The sequence below is a fragment of the Lagopus muta genome, chromosome 1, assembly GCF_023343835.1.
Source record: "Lagopus muta isolate bLagMut1 chromosome 1, bLagMut1 primary, whole genome shotgun sequence".
Classification (NCBI taxonomy): Eukaryota; Metazoa; Chordata; class Aves; order Galliformes; family Phasianidae; genus Lagopus; species Lagopus muta.
This window is the reverse complement of record NC_064433.1, coordinates 22,265,465-22,288,682: the sequence shown is the minus strand read 5'-3', so window position 1 is coordinate 22,288,682 and position 23,218 is coordinate 22,265,465. Positions and strand designations below refer to the sequence as shown.

General features: G+C 36.0%; 1 protein-coding gene across 10 annotated transcripts in view; it reads right to left on the bottom strand.

Moving 5' to 3' along the window:
- The window catches only part of CADPS2 (calcium dependent secretion activator 2), a 303,802-nt gene that overhangs the window by 100,425 nt on the left and 180,159 nt on the right, over nucleotides 1–23,218 (bottom strand). For all 10 annotated transcript variants that reach the window (XM_048934391.1, XM_048934396.1, XM_048934392.1 and 7 more), the window contains exons 9-13: nucleotides 19,415–19,481; nucleotides 13,807–13,915; nucleotides 12,506–12,709; nucleotides 5,762–5,898; nucleotides 1,461–1,648 (exon numbers count right to left, since the gene is read on the bottom strand). In XM_048934391.1, the coding sequence (XP_048790348.1) occupies nucleotides 1,461–1,648; nucleotides 5,762–5,898; nucleotides 12,506–12,709; nucleotides 13,807–13,915; nucleotides 19,415–19,481 (705 nt within the window). The remainder of the gene's footprint in view (nucleotides 1–1,460; nucleotides 1,649–5,761; nucleotides 5,899–12,505; nucleotides 12,710–13,806; nucleotides 13,916–19,414; nucleotides 19,482–23,218) is intronic.

Here is a 23,218-nt window from a genome sequence, read left to right as displayed (position 1 = left end):
GCTCCTATTCTCACAGGTGGAAGACACTGTCTAAGCCAACAGGACTTCACTGGCTCAAGGGTGAGAAAAGCAGCCACAATGACTGACTGGTTGTAAGACAAGATAAGCAAACAAGTTGGGAATAAAACCTTTCTTTTCTCTCATCCCTACCAGGATTCAATTTTAGGGATTTACTCAGAGCATCACAGAAACCTCATTTCATCACTGCAAACAGGTTTTTCCACTGTGGCAGGACTGGATCAGTTGAGAGGGGAGAGATCAATTATTTTTTGAATTATTGAACTTTAAATCATATTTTTTACAGCACTCTACTGACTTAGTGTACACAGCAGGCTGCAAATGCATGTCACCTTGTAACTTGATATATTGCCTGTTCCATCCTCCACTTTAGTACAAGGAGGACATGGATAAACTGGAGTGAGCGCAGTGGAGGCCATCACATCAGTCAGGGGCAGGAGCACTCACTCTGTGAAAGAGCCTGGGGAAGCTGGGCTTGTTCAGCTTGGAGAGTAAGTGGCATTCAAGGGGATCGAACGGCTTCTGCAGCAGCTACTGGGGGGCTGCCACAAAAATGGAGCCAGATTTTTTTCCCGTGGTGCAAGATGGGAGGATGAGAGACAACGAATGTAACAAGTTGAAATAAGACAAGTTCAGACCGGGTAAAGCTCTGACTGGGTCACACCCTGAGCAACCTGGTCTGACCTTGTAACCTTGCTTTGACAGGAGGTTGGGCTGGACACCTCCTGGGTCCATTCCACCAAGTCATCCTAAGATCCTATCTCCTATCTCTGTCCAAGATCAGAGCTGGTCCTTCAAAATGTGCCATAAGGCACAGAAGGGGCACAGACTTCTTTTAATGAATGTGTAGTTCTAACACAGCACAGAAAATCAACAACTCTATTTTTGACAAGTCTTTCACTCACAAGAAGAAGGAAGACATAATCACATGAGCATCACTGTGACTAGTGAAACAGGCTTTTCCTTGAGTGGAAAGAACTACAGAATTATCCTACCTCCCTGAGTATGCAGTCACACCACCATTCCAACTATGCACTTTTTCTCCTTGTGGTAGCACAGCCAGAAGAACTCAGTACTGTATGACTAGTTGCCAAGCTACAGCCTGTAGAAAAGCTGTCAAAGCTTCCCTTAAACTTCAATATTGTTCAAAATGTTCACTGGAAACACCATTCACTAACACAATACAAACAGAATGCAGGATCATATCCTTCTCCCTTGAGAAGTCTATACAATGCCTAAGAAAGCACACTACATTAATGAAGTCTAAATTGAAAGATTTATTATTATTTTTTAAATATAATTCATATAGAAAGTCCAAGACCTCTGACAAAACTTTCATGAACCAATTTCTGATGTGTGCAACATTTCTATCTGTGGAAGGAGTCTAGAAATAACTTGCTTCATTCTAAGGTTACTAACTTAAAAATGCAACGTTAAATTACCTGTTGCCATGGACATGAGAAGCACAAAATGCAAAGCTGTAGTGGAGTAAGGTTGGATCAATGACAGAACCACTTTCTGAATGTTCAATCAACTCATTAAGATAGCAAAGATGGCGGTGACAACCTCTCACTCCATAGCGAGCACAGTATTCATCTAATACGAAGACCTGGCCTGGGCTAAACCAACCCTGAAAGAAAAAGGCAAAAAGAAAAACCACACACGTTGAGATTTGTTATCCCACTCACAGCTTTTAAATCAAACACAGAACAGAAAAACGTATTTTTGTGTGTGTTACATAGAATTTTTATAGTAGAATGATTTATAGCTAACTGATGTTTATAGCACTGGAAGCTGGATCCAACAATAAGGCTCTTGCTGAAAGGACTAACTGTCAGGAAACCACTTGCTGTTCTGAGTTATCATCACCAGGAAATGCATAGTTAACAAAAACAAAATAAACACATCCATAGTCTGGTGTGGGTTTGATTATATCAAAACCTTTCTACCTGATACAAAATTAATTAACCCTATAAAATAATCGGTTTTATTAAATTGTAAGCTGTGTGAGAACATTTGGGTAATGGTGAGATACAGTAATATCACTGATTAAAATACAGTTTCTGGACAATCGGTTCCCTATGGCTGTAACTTTAATCTGAGTGAAAAAATACAGTTTGACCATTTTCCTCATTCCTTAGAGAACATGCATGTACTTTTAAGAGCTTTTAAACAATCAGTATAAAAAATGCAAAGCCAGGTAGTTTATTGAAAGAGATTTTATTAAGAGAAATATTATTAATATACCAATAATAAATGGTAATTAGATATGCTGGGGAACTATACAGGTTGCTCTGAAAATAATGCCTCCTATTTATTTCCATGGAAATGACAACAGAAACAAGGAGTACAATAACACTATTTGATAGAGTAAATTCTCAGCTACTAAGCACTATTTTTCAACATTCACCACCATTAGCTGTGCATTTTCACCAGCAGTGAACAAGAGTCTACATCCTGCGCTCCTAAAAATCTGCATGGCTGCTCAGAACATGTCTTGCCATTTATGTCACTGCCTCCACACCCTTGCTTCACATGTTCTATGTCAGACGCCATTTGTCAGACTGCCCTTTTGCTGCCATCTATTGCATGGCAATACAATGTAATGGAATACTGGTGGGAAGCTTCAATCTCTACTACCATATCACCAACATCTGCCTCTGAAGTCGTGGGCCAACATAACAAAATAGGAGGTATTACTTTTGGAGCAGGGCTCCCATTTTGACAGAACGATAATTTGGGCACAGGCTTGGTACAGTATGACCCTAGCACAGACATAAACATTGTACAGGCACTTTTGCTTCACTAAAACAGGTACTGAGGGAATAAATATAGAGTGTAAAAAAAGATTCATCTTGTGGAAATGGAATACAGAAGAGCTTTGATTGCTTTGCCTTCCAATATGAGAAAAGATGCAATAGTGATCTTCCAAGAAGCAGCAAGGAGAAAAACATAAAGCTAGGAAAACCATAGCCACTGCACAGTCATCTTAAACAGCTGTTTTTCTCTGCTCTTTTCTTAATTGTGGTGCCATTTCTATCTTATCATCCTTTCCAAATGATTGAGGACAGAGGAACACCTAAACTCAAATGTACAAATGACTTAGATAAGCAAAACAATTTTGCAAGTCATAAATTTATGACACCAATTTAGGAGATGAAGACCATATCTCTCTACTGCTTGTGAATACTTCTGTAAACTCTTTATGTTTAATTTTTATAGAAAATATCAGCAAAAATACCACAGGAAACTCTATTTAAAATACACTTGCATCAAGTTAAGACCGTCTAAACTCTATTTTTTTATATAAATATTATATATTTATATATTTATATAAATATTTTTATAAACTCTAAATTTTATATTCTCTCACAACTCCTGAATTAAACACACTATTGCAAACCAGAACATCTCAATCCTACTTCAGAAAGCTGTTTCCTCCTGAGTCACATAATTAAAGTCAATTTGTCCATTGCCTTTAAAGAGCTTCAGCTGCTTCTAGAGAGAACATGTAGCTTAATTACAGCACCCACAGCAGTATTCAGTATTTTAAACTAATCTACTCATGTAGCAATGGCTTATGTAATTTACATGTATGTTCACTGGAAAATAATGGTATTCTGCTGAAAGAAGAAAGGCGATTTTAACTGAATTTCTGTAGTAATATGTCTTATCCCTACATACAGTAAATAGAGGTAACTGTGATTGATATTCTGCCATCTGCTGATCTCTCACCAAATCTTTATGCAAAACATGACACAATGCTACATAGATGCCAACTTCTGACAATTCAAAAGCAAATGGTTCTTTGTTAAATTTCTTGTGCTCTCATAGCAGAAAATTCTGACTGGGACACAAATATTTCAAGAACTTATTAACTTCAGATTCTTTATGAGAGCTGCTTTAATGTGTTCATTTTCATAGTAGTATGGACCTTCCTCGCCCTTGTCCAGCCCCACACCACATGAAGCAGTCACAAACTCGTAATTATATCCTTCAGTTATTAGATAACTGTGTGCTTTTTATTTATTGTATCATTCCAAAAGAGTAGGCAGAAAAAACCCTCTTAGCTCCCCACTACCTAGAAGAATATAAAATTAAAGAAGTTTAGGTCAGCTCACCGTTTAATATGGGGCTAAATATTCATTTTAAACATTTCTGTCTTTTATTTTTAGGAATTGCATGTGTGATTGCTCCATATTTTCTTGCAATAAAAGCACACACAATGTCTAAAAATGAAAAGAAATGAGCCGTCCTGGAAAAAATCACCAGACTTCTATGCTCAAACATTCTATCGCTACCTTAACATTCTCGATTTTATAATTTAAAAAGATATAGTTAAATGTGCAATTTAACAAAAAAATGATCACCCATTCTACTCATTAAAAGCCGAATTTAAAAATGAACAATAAGAAATGCATCTGCTTTATGGTTGCTATAGCACTGCGTATTTCATATAACCTCTTCTAAAAGTTCCTGATTTCAAGGTTATATTAAGTGTCTTACTATATTATTATTATAAAAAAAGATTTTGACCCCAATGCACTGTTAGAAAGCTAACCATTTTCTCTTTGAGTGCCAATTACTTTGTACAGATGTACCTTCAGGCCTCTTCTTTGATTCAGTGTGCAACCCACAGACAGAAAATGAGTCCTTTAACTTTTTCTATACATACTTATCTGGCAGTGTTTTAAAAAGGAAATAACTGTCATCAAATAATCTTTTTTTTTTTCCTTTTTACACTTGAAAACAAATCTAAAAAACCCATCATTATCTTTATAATACATGACAAGACAGAAGAATATAAGTAAAAGAGATAAAGTTATTTTTTTGTTTCTGTTGGGATGATAAAGTGAAAAAAAAAATAAAAATGTTATGAAACATTTTAGGTCCTCAGTAAGAGATCAGGATATCAGACTGCACCTGGTGACAAACAAAGCCTCCAGAAGTTACAAGGTCAAATGAAGACATGTAACAAATGTGTGTGTAACATGACAGACGGCCATAAAATTGCTGCTGTTTTTCCCGGCTGAGCATGAAACCAGGAACAGCTCTGTCCTCAACTCCTAACCCCACAAAACAGAAAGTGCTTCAAAGTGAAGGAAAACTGCAGCTATAAATACAGAAACATGCTACAGCTGTATCTTCTCTCTTACAGGTGACTCTGAATGTCAAAAAATGTTCATTTTGGTACAGAGATTCTTCTTTACTTGTTTTTGTTCAACAATTACGTATTCCACACTATTTTGTTCAATAATTACAATTTTTTAGGGGCGACTCAGGTAACACACACTTGTCCACATATCTGTACTGACTGCCAAAGGTTCTGCTTCCTTTCTTTTGGTGTTTTCTGTTCTTCACACCCTAGCACAGTGAAGAATGACAAGGTGGACGAAAACGTCTGTCACGAGGTAACCGCATTAGTACCTTAAAATGCCTGCACAGGTGTCAGCAAATCCTGCTGCAGGGGCTGTGACCGTCATTAAAAGCTTCTGTTTTTATTCAGACCTCCACAGACGACATGATAAATTTCAGCTGATAAAATCAGAGACAGTTTGGGTCTCTGCTTTCTATTGAGTGGCACAGCAGCAGTTTGCAAGTGTATAATTTTCAAATCTGAAAGCAATCGATTGGACCCTTTATTCCAACTACAACCACAGGTATTGAATGAACAAAGAAGAAAGGACTACTTTATAACAACTATTTCTCACTTCTTTATAGCTATCTTCTAGTCTATACTCACCAAACAAGAATAGGAGTCATTCAATCTGTGATCCAAGGTCTGCCTCTGAAGCAGTTGAAAGAGGAAAGCATGGTCAAATTTGCAGGGATTAGCAGAAATAAACTCTTCCATGCCATGTTTCTGACCACGGTCTGTATCTGTCCATACAAAGGAGAGAGTGTGCAGAGGGGTATATGTTAGTGTGCGTGCAGATTTACAGATGCAAATGTAACATGGTGTGTAATTCTGAGTATATAATCTTGAAAAGACTGCAAAGAAACAAGTTACATAGGCAGCTGTTTGCAAGTTACTTCTTACAGAATCCTGTTTTTTAATCTGACACATAGTATTAATTACTCTTCTACTATTATAAGAGCTTGTACACTAAAACAATTTGGCAAAAATGTTCTTTTAGTGGAGCTCTGCAAATGCCACGATTTACAAAACAATTTTATGAGCATAAAAAAATGTGTCCTGTAATTTCTTGCGCTTGTGTGGCCCTTTCTAATTCTAGCAAAATTGCCGAATATCCTTCCCTCCATTAAAAGAAAAAAAAAAAAAGTTTATGCATTTATTTCTAGAGATGAGAAAGAACAAATTTACTGCAGATCAGAATAGCACTCATAGAAATATTCAACATGGCTTGAAGCCTACTTCTCAAATGGCAAACTGGAGCAGAAATGAACACACTGACTTGAGCTAGGTCATTTCCAGCCTTCTTTTTGTACTCGGCTTTTAATGAGACAAACCTTAATGTAGTAATGGCAAAGAGCTCCTTCAACCTTCAAGCAAAGAGTAGTGAAAAAGGGAGCAGCATTTTTGTGTAAATACATTGAGAAAACATACCATCCCAAATGGCACTTCAATCAAAGGCCCAAATTTATTGTTCTTCACAGATTGCATCTTTCAACGCCTTTAAACCCCGCGGGTTTATCAAAAGAGAAGCTCTAGTGATTGCTTTCATTAAAGCTATGTTTTGTCAAAGTCCTCAATGTGAATTATCTATCAAGTATGGACAGAAAAAGCCTTACAGTGCCCAAAAGGACTAGTTATGTATTAGCACATTAGCTGTCTTGGTTTGTATAGACTGTATTGGGGTGAACAGTCTTATCAACTTAAAAATTGACTTCCCCTTTCAATTGTCTATGTTCTTTGTTCCTTTAAATTCAAACCCAGATCTTTTTATATTCGTTACTAGAAAAGTACAGATCTAAGTGTATCCTAAATGCAATTTTGAAAACCTGCATAGTACAAACCTAAAATTTCTAAAGAAAAGGAGACAAAAGTTTATTGATTAAACCCAATTATAGAGCCAGGTTCATAATAAAACTCAATATTGATCTGTGGGCATGATGCTAACATAATCAGTCACATTTAGAAATTTAGCCCCAGATTATATTGATCCATGTCAAGTCCAACTTTCAGCTGTATTTGTGGATGGGAGAATTATTTAATTCAAGCTGAAGGATCTGCAGCATCACATCTTAGAAAGATGCAGAAACTAATTCATATCACTTGGCTTTGCATTGTCAAAGCAAGAGTCACATCCATGTGACAGATTTCACCAAGGTGAATGTTGCAAATAAACAGTATGACAATACATTGATGGTGTAAGGTATGAAGCTATCATCCCAGCGAAATAACAGCATGTATTTTTAATGGTTAAAGGATCGGTAGCTTATGCAATTACACAGATTAACAACATTTCCATTAGTGTTAGACTAGCCTATCATCAGTAACAGACTTAGGTCATATTTTTGACACAGATGCAGGAAGTGCTCTCTCTTAATTAGAACAATTTAAATATATTAAAACACCTGAATTCGAAGATAAAGTGGTATTGACACAACTACATTACTGAAAGTACTTAACTACAATGTGAAAATATCTGTAGAGTCCAAAATGATACACATATACCTAAAAGATTCCCAGCACAGATCTGATATGTGACTGTTTTCCATATTTCTTACAAGCTTTCCATCTTATATGGGTAATCTGATTTATTGATTCATTATTTAAAAGAAGGGAAATCATAGAAAAGAAAAAAGATTCATATTTACCACTGGCAGCGATCTGCACAAATCAAACACAACCCAATCTTTCTTATGTTAAATGGCTTCAATTTTTTTTCCCTGTGTTTACTACACATATATAAAAGATTCTCCTTTACAGAAGGAGTTTTTTTTGTAAACGCTGAAAAGAAATTAAATCTTTTGAAATCAGACTGGATGTTGAAAAAAAAAAAGACAGCATTCTGGTATTGATATCTAGATGATCTGAATACATAAGGCAACCTATTGAATAAACATGGCTTATGAAAGCAGAATTTTCTCTTAGATAATTTGGGCAAAATAAACAAAAGTACTTATTTTTTAAAAATTATATGCTACATGTAATTCTACAGAAAGATCCACAACTGATTCCCATCATTTGGTGAATTAAACAGAACAAATAGCAATGTCAAACAGTAACAGAATGTCTGATACCAAATTTAGTCTAACAATGGAAAAAGTATTTTAAAACTTACTTTTATTAGCTGGAGGAAAGCAATAAATAATGGAAAAATAAATCTGTTGTAATATCTACATCTTATTTTAGTATTGTGATATATATACGAAAGAACGCACAATCTTTTTGAAATAAAATTGATTTTTGAATAGATTACATGCTTTAATAATTATAAGGAATAAATAAATGTTATAGGAATGTGATTTAAAAATGGCTAGAATAACTGGATTTTTCAGATTCCTATGAGCTACACATATCCTGTTCAGACTACGATCAAAGGCAAAAGCTGTCAAGAATGCTATTTTGTGATATACACAAGAAAGGATAAGAAAAAAATACATTTCCATCTTCTGAACATTCTCTCAGTTTTGGGAAATATCAGAAAGGAGAAATGAGGAGAATTCTGGGACAGTAATACTTCTGCTTTTTAGCAATTAATTCTCGTCTCTTGTTGATGAATTTGCTGTCCTGCTTTCAGTTTCCTCTAACTCAAACTCATAGTGTTGGTTGATACTTCCATGTTATATGGTAAAATCCAGGCTATGCATTTATTTCACAGTTTGGAAGCTGTTAGCCCAAAAAAACTGAGTAACCTAACTTTCTTTTTTCTTTTTCTTTTTCTTTTTTTTTTTTTTTTTTTTTTTCGTAGATCAAGGTAGATCAAATATCTTTGTTAAAACCACAGTAGAAACTAACAAAAGTTATTGTCTACTTTTCAGCAAACCCTTAGCTGTTCTTTTAGACAAGCATATTCAGTTTAGCAGAACAGCATCCTGAATCTGCCTTTTGCAGTCTTTGCAAGAAAATTCCACTTTTATACCAGATACAAATGTGATTAAAAAAAAAAATCACCACATCCTCACTGAGTCCATAAAGTTGAGAGAATGAGGACTGAATTAGAACCAAGAACTCCATGTTCTTATAGCACATGCCTAGGTGAGTGGTTCCTATTGATAAACAAATTATGTACCATCTCTGTCCTCTTCCAGCCCAGAAGCAAACACAGTTTTCTGTAGCATTTACTCTATTCTAAGGTGATCTGAGAGAATTGGCCTTGTGAAATGTGACCTCTTCCCAGTGAGTTTTAGCATTGTGGAACCAGTTTGAACCAATTCAGGCAGGCAGGAAAGAAGGTAGAAAAGGAAAACTTGGAACTGGTTGAATGAAGTTGCATGTGCTCATTGAAAAAGACAGTGGCAAGACATGCATTACATTACTTCAAATGCCACTCCATAGAGGGGCAGCTGATACTGGAAACATTTCAAATTCTGACCACTGACTAAGACTCCAAAGCACTGCAAGCCTAGAAACACAGGCCAAAGCGAGAATCCCTGCCCCCCAGAACCTTATCATTTACATACCAGACAATAAAATAACAGACCAAAAGTGGAAGAATAAGAGAAAGCAGACTGGCAAATAAGACTGGAGCATGAAGCTGGAGACAGCACAGCAATGAATTACTATCATTTTTCTGAAGGACAGACTTGAGGAGGATACGAGATAATTTTCATAAGTTTTTTGAGTAGCACAGTGGAGAAGATGAAGGTGACTTATTGACTTACTGACTGCCTAATGAAGGAGTGGTGGAGGCTGGTGTCAGCCTGATTCCTATAAAGGAGATAGGAGTAGTTGGAGACAAGGGGGACAGGCACAGGAAGGAAAATGTGGGGAACGTGCAGGGAGAATGGAGATATTCCACTCTTACAATTGCAAAGTATACGGTGAATATAAGGATGCAAAACCGAATGAGGAAACTGTAAAATGAGAAGATACCTTTTATATATTTGTATTAAAATGACTGAATAAACCTAACACACACACAGAAACAGCTCAAAACTGTTTTGCAGGAATTGCTTTACAAGCACACTACCAAGCATTCAAAAACTGAGCAATGACACCATAAGGTTAAGCAACAGTATTTCTTGTGTGCACTTATTGTGACACCAATACCTTAATACTCATCACATTCTGTTTTTCCCACAGAGTCCTTGATACAATCAGTCCAAAGATTCAGAGTGATAAAAATAAAATTTAAAAGTAATATGAAATTCATCATTTTGGGTCTCATTTGTTACCATACCATCGAACAAGAAAGAGAATTGTAATGGTACTTGTTATTGGTTTATTCAAATAGATTGAAAATATCAATCTTATACTTCCATTAAATCTCAAAGCATTTCTTCATTTGACAATTTGCTTGCTCTATCTTCTTGATTGCATTACACTGACTGCTCGACAAGGATGATTTAATTGTCCACATAATCTTCCTCAGTGATGTGCCTTTGTTCAGGTGGATGTTTCATTTGGAAATCTCTTCAACTTTCCTGTCTTTGGTTTGACATTTTGTGATACCAATTTATGGCTTTATGTTTGACTGACTTCACTACTTCCTTGCTACTTAATAAGTCAAATTTTATGTTTTATACATGGGATTTAAACAACATTTTTATAACAACTGGTATGAATGGTCTTTCTGAAATCTCAGATGAATTTTTATCTATTTTCTGATGTTCTGATAAGTGACATTATTCCCAAAGAGAGATGAGGAAAATTATCTACTGCAAATCAAATGCTTATTCATCTAACTTCTTTTTCCATTTTCTCTCTTTTCTTTCATGTAGATATTTTCACTCTAAATTCATGGTGGTGTAGGATGAAAATGATGCTTGGCTTTCTGCTGCCTCATTAAGATGTTACAATCCCCTTATGGGTCTTTATAATCCCCTTACTTGTTCTTTATGACCAAGCTATTAACAGCAGTCGTCAGTCCATCAGCTTCTCTAACTGTATGAATACAAGTCCTAAATATGCCCATTTTAATCTTTATCAGGATCAGAAATTTTGTCTCTGGAAAAATGATCTTAGTATATCAAACTTGATATTGTACTTGTTTCTTTCTATACCTTTCTTTGTCACTGTTCCCTAGTTGCAACCGCCTTCATGTAAACACTGTGCCCAAGAAAAAAAGCAACTGCTTGGCTAATCCTCCAGCAGATGTACATGATGTAGAAACATGAGGAGGTGAACACAGTCATCTCCCTGTATGCAGCTTATGGTTGGTTCATTGGAAGGTGAGTGGATGCATTTCTCAGCTGTTGCCCCATCTTTGCTTTTGCAGTGTTGCTTACATTGTACAACGTACTTCACATTAAAAATCTTTAATGTGTGGTTATTTCAATCAGCTCACATTAAAAATCCAACAGATACCAGTGTTTTTGTGAGATGAGACATGCTCTTTTAAACGTTCTTTACAGTTCTGTCAGGTTTTTGAATGCTCATTGCTTGGTGTAAACAGCACATTTTACTGTCTTCTAGTAATGTAATGATAAAAGTCTACAGCACGAATAGAAGAATATGAGACTGAGTCACAGAGGACAACTATTTTGAGTCAACCTGCCAAAGACTTCAGACTTCAAACCAGCTTCAACCTAAAAAATGCCTCCTTTCTTTCACTTTATGTATAAGGATTATTGGATACAGTCACATCAAACGTTGTTAACATTTAATCACTATTTAAAAATACTTGATTATTTTTTTTAGTTTTCTAGGATAGAAAAGTTGCTCTTTTCAGCCCCTGAAACAATAAAATCATATATGCTCCCTAGGTGCAGATATCTTCATGACATAATAATTTCAAATAGAGAAAATTTTCAAGCTATTGTTAATATGTTACCTACCTTAATTCTCTTTAAAACAATATTTTTCTGAAAGAAAGATGAGAAAAACTTAAAACTTAAACTAGACTTATTTATTTTTAAAATTTTAATATGTAGTGTATTATTACACTGGAAAGTATAAAAAATCTAGTGGCACATCTAGTGCCTTTCAACTCACAATGTACTGCCTACGTTTCAATTTTTAGTCAACTAATATATAAACCTATGATAAACTTGATCTAAATCTATAAAATCCTGAGAATAAATTGATGTTTTTCTATTCAACACTACACTGCCTGACTACTGAAAAATATAATATACGCTAAACACCATCTCCATGGTAATATGTGGGTCAACTGTAATGAATACAAAGCTAATTGTCGCATTTTCATGGATTATAATAAAAATAATGACCTCCAAGTCAGGATTTCCCTGGCTGGTAACAATAATTTGAGTTAAAGAGCTTCTGGATAACAACAAATTGCTTGGCAAATTTCCCCAGTGAATGAGTTCTACTTAATTAAACTTCATTGAAGAAGCCCATACTTACTTTAACAAGTAAAATCAAAACCAAAGCCACACAAAAAAGAAAGCAACTTACAGAGTGGGGATATATCTGCACTGACATCTCCTCCTTTAGGATTCATCTTCTGAGCTTGACTTGCAGGAATAGGCTTATATGATTGACCTGTGGCTCTGTACATTGCTTGAACCCAGAGTATTCTATCTTGCTCATCGTCACTGGCAAATATTACAGTATCTCCTTCTTTAACAGCATTGAAAAACATTCGACCACCTTGAAGACCTGAAGCACGAAAGAAGGAAGGTAATCTTAGTGAGTTACTTCTAGATCACCGTCAAGGTTTATAGCATGAGTTAACTGAATTTTCTCTGTGTATGTTTGTGTAGGGGGTGTGTGTTAGATCATTTTATAGGTATTAATGACTGAGAAACAAGATAAAATCTAGAACAAGAGGGATTAAATGGTAATACACATATAAGTAGAATTAACTATTGTTATCGAAAGAGAAAATATTTTCACTATTCCATTTCTAATTCAATTCCAATTTATTTCTTACTCATCTTCTCTGTATCATATTCTATTTCGTATTTCTCCAACATATTCTCTGTCAGGGCACAAGTTTCATACGTGGAAGTCTTTCTCTTCCTTAACAGAAGCAATTCCATACCTTTTCTCAACCTTTCTGTTCCTTCTTTAGTACCTTTATTCATGGAAGTATTTTATTCTTTGAGTACATAAGCAGAACAGCAAGATTCCATGTGGTTGCACCAGGGATTTTTTGTGACATAACACTGCATTGATTTCCCAAATATCTTCTGGACACTGATAGGCTTTTGAGTTATTCTGAACATTAAGCCAATGTTTTCAAAGACCAATATCCAATTTATTAGAAGTCTCTTAAATTCGTAATCCTCTGGTGCTTAGGTACAACAGAATCCCTTTTATTTACATGAGTAACTTCAACTTCCTTCTGCTGTCATGTTACTAAATTTGGGTGTTTTTTCTGCTATCTGCAATTTTATTTAATTTTTTTTGTTACTCTGCAACTGACATCAATCATCTTTTCCAAATAATTTCAAAATATCATTCTACAATCAAAACCACAGTTAAAAAGGAAAGACTGACCGGAATTCATCATTTTTCCTTGTGTCATTATATAGCCCTATAATGTCTCAGGCAACACTAGTGTTTCTTCTGATTGCAAGCTTCTTTCTAAACTCAAGATTTTTCACTCTAGAAAATCTTAAAACCTTTAGGTGCAGAAAAAAAATAACCTTTGTGATTTTCAGCACTAGATCAAACTAGTAATAATAATAATAAATAAAATCAATTTAGCTGTTTCACACAAACATATCATACTTCACAACGATGAAAAATACCTGCGTGAGGAGCTGTATAATCCACAGTGTATCCTTCTAGTTGCATCAGTTCCTGAGGTTCAGACTTCTTTTCTCTGTAACTGCACATTGCAAATGTGTACTGGCTAACCTGAATAAGACAAGAATTCTTAATTGCTCAATTCCTTTTCAGAGCTAATGTTTCACAATAACATACACTGCTTAAATTAGATCTCAGTTGCAGTAAAGAAATAAAACATACTTGTACTTTTTTTTCCCTTTCCTGCCAAATGGAAAGAAAAAAAACCCCGTAAACACATCTCCTTGCAGCCTTCTGAAATACCATATATTGTAGGCTGTTTGTTTTGTGAACAACTGAAAGGAATCAAACTAGGTTCTGCCAGGGAAAATACTTGGTACTAAAGAAACCGCTCATTCTACTGTGTGAGAAAAAAAAAAAGCTCCTGTATTTTAAGAACTTTATTTTACATATAAAAATAATTTCTGCAGAAGGACTGCCACAACATTTATAGTGCAGCTGGAAAGACAAACGTGTCTTTGTTTGATGCTGTTCAGTTTGATACTGAACCTTCAGTTTGTTTTTGTAAAGCCTCATATCTGCATCTTCTGCACCTCTGTCATCCTAAACCTCTGTCATCTCCAGGTTGCTCAGCTCACTGTGTACAGTACTGTATTCTGTAACAACATCAGTTACTTCTGATCGAGTGCAATAGAAAAAAAAAAACAAAAAACAAACAAACAATAAAAAGAGGATTTTCCACCTCAACATTTAAGACTCCACAGACAGATTAGAAAGAAATAAGGAGACCTGAGGAAAACGTGTTTGGAAATATTTGGAGAGGAATCTAACAGCTGGGGGAGGAAAAGCAGTAATTGGCAAAAAATTGAAATGTTGCCAACATTGAAGAGCTGGAAAGACTAAAAAGGGGTGACCAGAAAAAAAAGAGCCTGTGAATCTGCAAAGACTAGAAGCTTAAAGGAAGTTAAATTACACAGGCCTGTGAAATTCCTGTCTCCAGGAACTGCAGGATGCTTGGCCATGTGACTTGTTTTGAACTATGATATCATCTCTTGGATCTGCCAAATTATGCAAGGATACAAGGTCATGCTAGAAGCTTGTCTAACAGACGATGGAGCGTCCTCTGCTTAGTTGTTCACTGCTTAGCTAACGGTTTTCTAGATCTATAGCTCTGGCAACAACTTCAGGAATTATTCTTTTTGACATAAAACAGCTGATTTTTGCTTCATTAGTTGGCACTGTGCCTGCACACTATTCCACCTCAACATCCATTGACTTCAACTGCCACCGACTGAAGGACTTTTGACTCTTTAAAAAAAGATTTATGGAAAATAAGAAGGTATGAGATCATTATCTGCATAATGCACCTCTGAAAATAGTGTGCTATTTTAAGTATTTGAGCTATTTAGTAAAATTCATTTAGAGAATCCCAAAGAAAACAGGATTATGCCACAGGACAAGGCCTGGCAGTCAGGGCCTGACCCAAGCCCAGTGACCAGCAGGGAGTTGAGAGGCAGCAGGACAGCCCAGGACCCTGAGCACCAGTCAGCTGCCTGGGGATAGGGATGGTACAGGCTGGACCAGGCCATAGCCTCTTCATGGCCCATGGATAGGATGGACGGGGTTATGGGGAGCTGGAGACTGGCCCCCTGTGGTGTTGTTGGGTTTGGGAACGATGCCCGGGTGTTGACATTGTGGGCTGGGAACTGATTATGATGGCCTGTGTTGTGGGCAGGGTAGGGGCAGCCCCCGAGGCACGGGGTCATTAGTGCCTTCAGGGCCTTGACACAGGCTCAGCCCAACCTGTGTCACTATTTAGGTCCTCTATCACCTCCAGTACTGCTTGGTATTTCCCTGTTTATATTCCTAAGAATGATATCATGCACAATCACAGAGAGAACACTAGGTAGTCACACACCTCTAAACACTCTGCAGCTATCACTGCCATTCATGTCAGCTCCTTCCTCCCTTGCTGACGGATTTCATTTTTGATTCGACACTGCAGTAAAGCCCTTTTTCAAATTACCCTTTTTGGTCAAATGAAATAACTTGGCAGACACATCACCCACATTTTCTTGTCAACAACTGGTAATATATATATATTATAGATTAATAATATCAATATATGGTATATAACCATATTATATGGACACACTGAGCTTTCAAAAATGAAGCCAGCACATAGTTACTACTGAAATGCGCTGGAATCCCATTTTTTCAGATTTTCTTCTCTACTGCATGATTTGAGGATCAGTTTGTGAAAAATCCGGGCTATATGCCTCTGCTGATCTTTAACCTTAGTATTACAGATTACAATGTTGTTGATTTTATTTTTAAAAACAGATTTCAAATGTGTTTTTTTAAAACAATTTACTAAGAAATATTGATATCAAAGAAGCTTACAGTTCATCAAGATATCTGAAAGTCTCTCAGCCAAAGAAACAAATAGAAAAAACTCCAGAAAAAAACTGGGGAAAAAAATTCCAACAAAATAAAAGAAAAACAGAACTTGCCTCTGCTGCTTACATCCAGAACCTCATAAACTTTCTTCATTATTGTTAACTGTGGCCACATGTAGATATTACAAGGGGAACCATCAGAAACAACATTTTTTTTTTAATAGATCTGTGTCCAGCTGCATGTATATTTGTAGTAGTTAATGAAGCTGTACGTTAGAAGTCAGCCATTATCAGTACTTCATGGGATAATGGATATGCAAAATTGTAGCAAAAAATACAGAACACATTTTCAAACATAATCAAGCCACCTTCTTAAATAGTAATGCTTGACAAGAGAAGAGGAGATCTACTTCCTACAACTGCATTTACCTGAATTTCGTAATTTTCCAGGAATCGAAACTCCTAATTTTCAGATGTTTTACCCGATTTATAACGAAGTGGGAAGCTGACAACAAACCTGTGCATTCATGATGGACAGAGACAGGCAGCAATCTGAAAATGACTTCTGAGCAGTGGTGCTAGGGGATGCCCCCTCTGTGCAGAAAGACTCGTTCAGTGTGCCAGAAGGAACTCTCACTGCAAACCAAGAGGCTGCCTCTGGTCCCTGCTACAGGACAAATGGGCAGCCCATTTCAGGAGTTCATCTGCTTGGACTAGCCCACATAACTGGGCTGTTTAGAAAACAATTATCTATTAAGCATACAACTTTTCAAATATTACAAAAAAGGAAATTAAAGTGACAAATTAATTGGTGTTTGTATTACCGGAGGAAGATCATTATCAGTGGGCAAATTAAAACACAGCACATCCAGCTACAGTTTCTTACCTACCATGTTATATCCCTGTCTTTTTCTAGTTTAAAATGAACAGCCATTTAGAGAAATGACTGGAAAATAAAAGGAAGAAAAGCAAATACAGTGAGGAGGTTATTATTTCCAGACTCTGTAACCCTCCTCTAACATCAAATTGTTCTTTCACACATCACTACTAATTTTTAATACATATAGAAACAACAAAGATGCACATTACGCACTCTCCTGAAAAATCAACATTACTCATCTAGTTTCACACCCGAGTTAATTTTGCAAAGCATGAGTAAATCATACTGATAGCTTCCATCTTACAACTGAATTTCTTGCCCTTAATATTTACCAACAGCAGCTAAAAACTAATGTAGAGGAAGAATCATCAATAAATCTATGATATATCAATACAACAGACTGATATTCATTACTGAATGTTTATTTCACATGTATTGACTTCAGCTTATTGTCAGTGTGTGCGTAGTGTAGATTATATAAATGAGCCAGATCTGCCTGGACAGTAAATATTGATCTAACACGGTTCTTTTGATACAGCCTTATCGAGTTGGTAGGTACTTTAAAATGACATAGGTGACCAAATCCCATCAGTTGGAAAATTCCTGTAATATTCTTCTCTTCCAGTACTTCAGTTCCAGCATAGGAAGTAGAAGACAGCCAACATTCACTTAGATGTTCTCCATGTCACACACAAAAACGTGGGTCTCTTAGGTGTGTGCCTCGTTAATACTCAGGTGACACCTGTGGTTTGGAGGGAGAGGACAGGGTCTTTCTTTTTGTGAAAGGGAGGATGTGAAGTAGGAACAGTGTGAAATAAGAGTGTAAAGGATAGGGGAGCACTCCAGTCTTTCTTTTTTCCTTCCAAAATAACTTCAAAAAGTTATTTTGTCTTCACATCTGTCCCTTAGCAGCTATCCTATACACAGAGCTTAACAGCCTTTGCAAATCTTACTGAAGTCACAACAAGTTCTCATCTATACTCAGAAAATCTGTACGCAAAAAATCTTGGTAAGATCAGAATCAAAAATTACTTTCTGCTTTTCCACATGATCTTCTTAAACTTTATAACCATTACTCAAATAATTATGATAAATCAATATGGCCTCAAGTCGTGGCAGGGGAGATTCAGGTTGGGCATTATGAAAAACTGGAAGAACGGTCAGGCTCTGGAATGGGCTGCTCAAGGGCGTGGTGGAATCACTGTTGCTAGAGGTGCTCAAGAAACACTGAGATGTTGTACTGTGGGACATGGTTTAGTGGGAAATATTGCTGATAGGTGGACAGCTGGATGGGATGGTCTTAAAGGTCTTTTCCAATCCTGATGATTCTGATTCCATGATTCTGTGATCAATATACAAGCCAATTCCCATTGCAGCCAGGGAGAACACAAAAACATCAAGCTTCGCAAGAATAAGTTGCAAACATGCTCAGCTTTTAGCTTTACTTTGTTAAAGATCTTCGTGATTTAGGAGTAGGAAAGAGACCAGCAGGCTATGATTTGACAGAACGGTAGAAAAAAGAGTCAGGCTTTCTATAAAGCATTCTTAGAAGCCTTCACTCCTGTTAACAGGCATCATCTTTTGTATAATGTTATGGGAGACTAACACTTAAACATTCTTCTGACAGCAAAATAAAGGACACATGGAAGAACAGTGTCTAAAAGAACATCAAAATTCTAACTGCCATCTGAAGACAAGTATAAACAGAAAATATTCAACTTTCCAAAGATTCTCAGTTGTTTATTTCTCAATTTTGACAACTCAAATAAAATCCTAATGTATTAATCTCATGTTAATATTGACATTCATTAGCATGTGAAAACACAGCTCAAGGTCTGGACTAAAGGTTATGAACTATCAGTCCAGCACATTTTTTTGGCCAAGAAAAAATCCTGCACTAGAGTTTCTATGACCAGTAAGTATAACCATTAATTTTAAATGCAGGGAATTCTTGATGAAATGGAATACAGAAAACAGTAAGTACAATCCACTTAAAAAACATAACTATTTATGTTAAATTGAGTGTTGACAGAAAGTCATTGGTAGAATATTTTAAGGTTGCAACAATTTTATTCAGAAATTTCTATTTCACTTGAAATATTTCTCAGTGTAGGGACTGATTTATATGAATAAAATTTTATATTATGTAAAACACAGCGGCATTTCTGTTTACTACAAATGTGTGCATAAAAAAATACATATATTCTAGGAAGCCTGTATCTCATAAGAGGCTAGGAATTAGCAATGAACATAGTGACTTATAAATGGCTCCAGACAGCATACATATGAGAATAAATACGTTGCAATGAAATTTCATGGCAGCCTACTAACCTGAACAAGCACAAAGTAGCGCTTTTTCCACCGCTTCCACACCTTTTGTCCTAGAGCATACAAATATCTGGAAAGGAAATAATAAGGAGAGCAGGTTTTTTTCTATTAATACTAAGCATGATATTAGGAGGATGCAACGCTTACAAGTGTATTCACCATACCTGCCAAGATTCTTCTCATAGTTGTCACATGGCTGTGACAGCAATGTGATCTTTTGTGATTTCTTTTTCTGTTTCACTCACAACTAGCCTTTTAATAATAAAACCAAAATGCAGAAACAAATGATCTTCTGTGTAAGACTACCCTGCTCATCACTTACATTTTACCAATTGCCTATGAAAAATACCTTGAAGTAGAATAATTTTAGTTCCACCAAAATACTGAATATTAGAAAAGTTAAATTCCCCAGCAGTTTTTTGGTACTTAGCCTCCATAGATTTCCCAGTGTTTCTCTAGCCTATGAGAAGCCAGTCACAGTGTCAGCTTGGGAAAATGCTTAAATAAAATGTTAGCCAACAGGATTCTTATTTTTTCCAGAATAAGCTTCTAATTTCCTAAACATATTATAAGAGCTTGTAGATATAAAAAAAAATAGTTCTCAGTTTTTAGGCTACAGCAATACAATCAGGAACATTGAACAGTGGTAAGATAAAACCAAATATGCTGATACTGTTTGTTGCCAGAGGAAGTATGCAGATGCAGCAAGTTTCATAGCACAATAACAGGTTTTTTTTTTCTGCCATTATGGTCGTGTTGCACTATTATTAATGAAAGCAAGGGGAAAAGGAAGGGCAGTAAATTTGTTAGAAAAAGTCTAGGAGTAGTAAAGACAAGCTGCTTAAAGGATATGAGACACCTCTTCAGGCTGGCCAATCTCACTGAAGTGCATTTAGTACAACTAGGTGGGCGAAAGGCAGACTCATATTGTTATCAACAAACATCCTGTATTATGGAAAAGTTATGATGACCATGACTGGAGCTGGTTGGGGGATGGTTGGTGGGTGGATGGGTACCTTCTGGGAAAGATGAGAGAGACTGGTGCTCTCTACTTTCAAAAGTCATTTGGAGCTCTGCTGCCTTGAGATATTGAACTCAGTGTCAAAAAACAGAGCGATCAGTCAACCACTCACATGAGACACATGAGTAAGATGCAGGCAAAACCCTTTTTATGCCTGTCCTGGCCATAAATCCAACACAATCTTCCCTGCTTTAGACACCACAGAGAAAGAACAAACCTTTATTTAACATGAACATTCAGCATAATGCTTCTCATTAACTATGGTGGTTTCTCAAGTTAATTAATGTCTTTCTCATTACTGCGACACAGACATTTTGCCCTATGTAGTTTTCCTATAAGAAATACTAGACATGGTTCTGCAGTACAGGTAGAACTGTCACAAGCTACACCAAATTCATAATCATAAAAAGGGAAAGGATACAAAAAAAAAAAAACCAAACCAAAAAACCAACAACAGAACAATGTGCACTTATTATTCTTCCTGTAAGCTGGAAGTGATTTCATTTCCAGTTAAGGTGTTAAATAATATCTTTCTTGGGAAACAAAGGACAGGAACAGTAACAACATTAATATAAGCTGTCTTAGATAGGGTTAGGTAACGAAGAAAAGAGCGCTCATGACGCAGAGCTGGCATTTGGTACAGAAGTTCACAGTGTTATGGCACTTCATTTGGTAAATCATTATAAACTCACAGCTATAACCTTATGTTACTAATTCCTCTCCAGTGCCAGCTCTAGTGGAGACTATTTTCTGGTGAAGAAAGTTTCAGTCATTTACAGGGGATATATCCAATGCCCATTTCAAGTGTACAAGATCCTGAAATATTAGGAGACTAATATTTAATTTAAATCTCAGGTTTATACCCAGAAGGAACCAAATTCCTAAACTTCTAAATCCTATTTGAGATTCTCTTTTTTACTGAAATAAATGGGAAACAAAGGACCTAAGAAAGCTGTTAAATTTGGACACCAATATCCAGGATCCGTAGAAACTGCAGTTCGTGTATAGAAAAGTCTATGAAAGGTAGTTCATGGAATTAAACTTAAGTGTCACAACTAGACCAGAAAATGAAGAGATTAGCAGATTCAGAGGTAAACTAAGTCCTATACCTAAGTTTAAGAATGTTTTAAGATGAGAAGTTGCATCTTCTTTCACAGGTCTCGGTTAAATGTCACACAGCACAGCAGCGGTTCATGGTCAAAAACACACAGAGCTGCAGCTTGCTATTTCTCTACCTGTATGAATATCCATATTCACCTACAGTCTTGCTCACTTCCTCCAGCCAAAAAAGAGTGCAAAAGATGCACAGCATTGTTTGTTCAGATTATTTTAAACACCCTCAGTGGCACTAATAAACACACAGCAGCTGCCTTTTCTTCAGATGCTGTGTCTGTCTCTACATGCAGCACCAAGAAGCAGCTGATACTCAGAAGTAGCCAATACCGTTTTCCTAAAAATTAATCACATAATTTGCTACAATTTGCCTGTCTTCGATTTATGTTATAAAGTTGGGACCATCAAAAGTATTTTTTTAATTACTACAGTTAAGCCATAAACCAAGAAAAAAGATGTGGAGATGATTTTCCTGTATCTGAGCTCTAGGATAGTAATTGCTTATTACTAAAAAAAAATATTTTGAATTATTATTATTATTTTTTTCTATAGACAATGTTTTGCAGCTTTTTCAATGAGTTAACTGACAAGATGTTGGAAAGGATTGGTTTTCTGATGTCCATAGCAATATGTAAATACTTTTATTCTGTAAAAAAAAACCAAACAAACCCAAAACATTAATATTGTAATAGATATGTATACGTAACACCTATAATGGTATAAGCACACATTAGAAAGTATACTGTTGGGATGTACATACTTGGTTGTCTTACTTTAATCTTTGTATTACTCACACAGTTAGCAGCAATTTAAGACCACTACATCAGCTTTTCTACAGCACAGAGAAAATAGGATCTTATTTGTGTATGTTGAGTCACTAATTGCTACACCAATGTAAAGATTTTAAAACCATTTTTCAGACACTATTAATATTCAACCAAGTGTGCAAACCATGCACTCACCTTCCAAAGACTTACACTGTAGAAAACAATCCTACACTTTTTGTTTTATGAACATGATTTAATATTGCCTTCTTTCTTTTCCCTCACTCACAAATCAAAAAATAACAGCCTGATCAGCAGTAAGACACAGATTTATCTGATTATGCTTCACACTACTTGCACTTCCACAGAAAATAAAAGTCTAATATTTAAAGTTCATATTTTCTGGGAAAGAAAAAAACTAACACTGTTGCTACAGCCAAGTACACTTGGATTACAATGTTTCCTATACCAACTTCTCTCCGTCAGTATCACTTGTTACTCAGGAAGTAGAATAGGTAAAATCAAACAGAACAATCTCTGAACAGAACACATTTTCTTACCAAAGTCTGACCATCATTTTAAATATGTAAGGGTTGAATGTTTTTCAAAGTGCATTTCCTTGTGCTACAAAAAATTCAAAACCACATCACTAAATATTATTGTTCAGTTTCAATTAAGTGGCGGCGTAGACAGGAAAGAAGATGGCAGCTTATTTGCTCTACGCCCACACTGAAAGAGTGCAGGGTTCTACTTTCTGATGAAAAAAATCAGCGCTAATGAAAAGCTGAAAAACATAATTGAGTGTGGAATACTGGAGCTATTCACTGCTGGAGAAACGAGAAAGGACTTATTACTTCTACAGAGATCATTTTTAGACGAGCCTTTTTATTCCAAGGAACGAAGCAACCT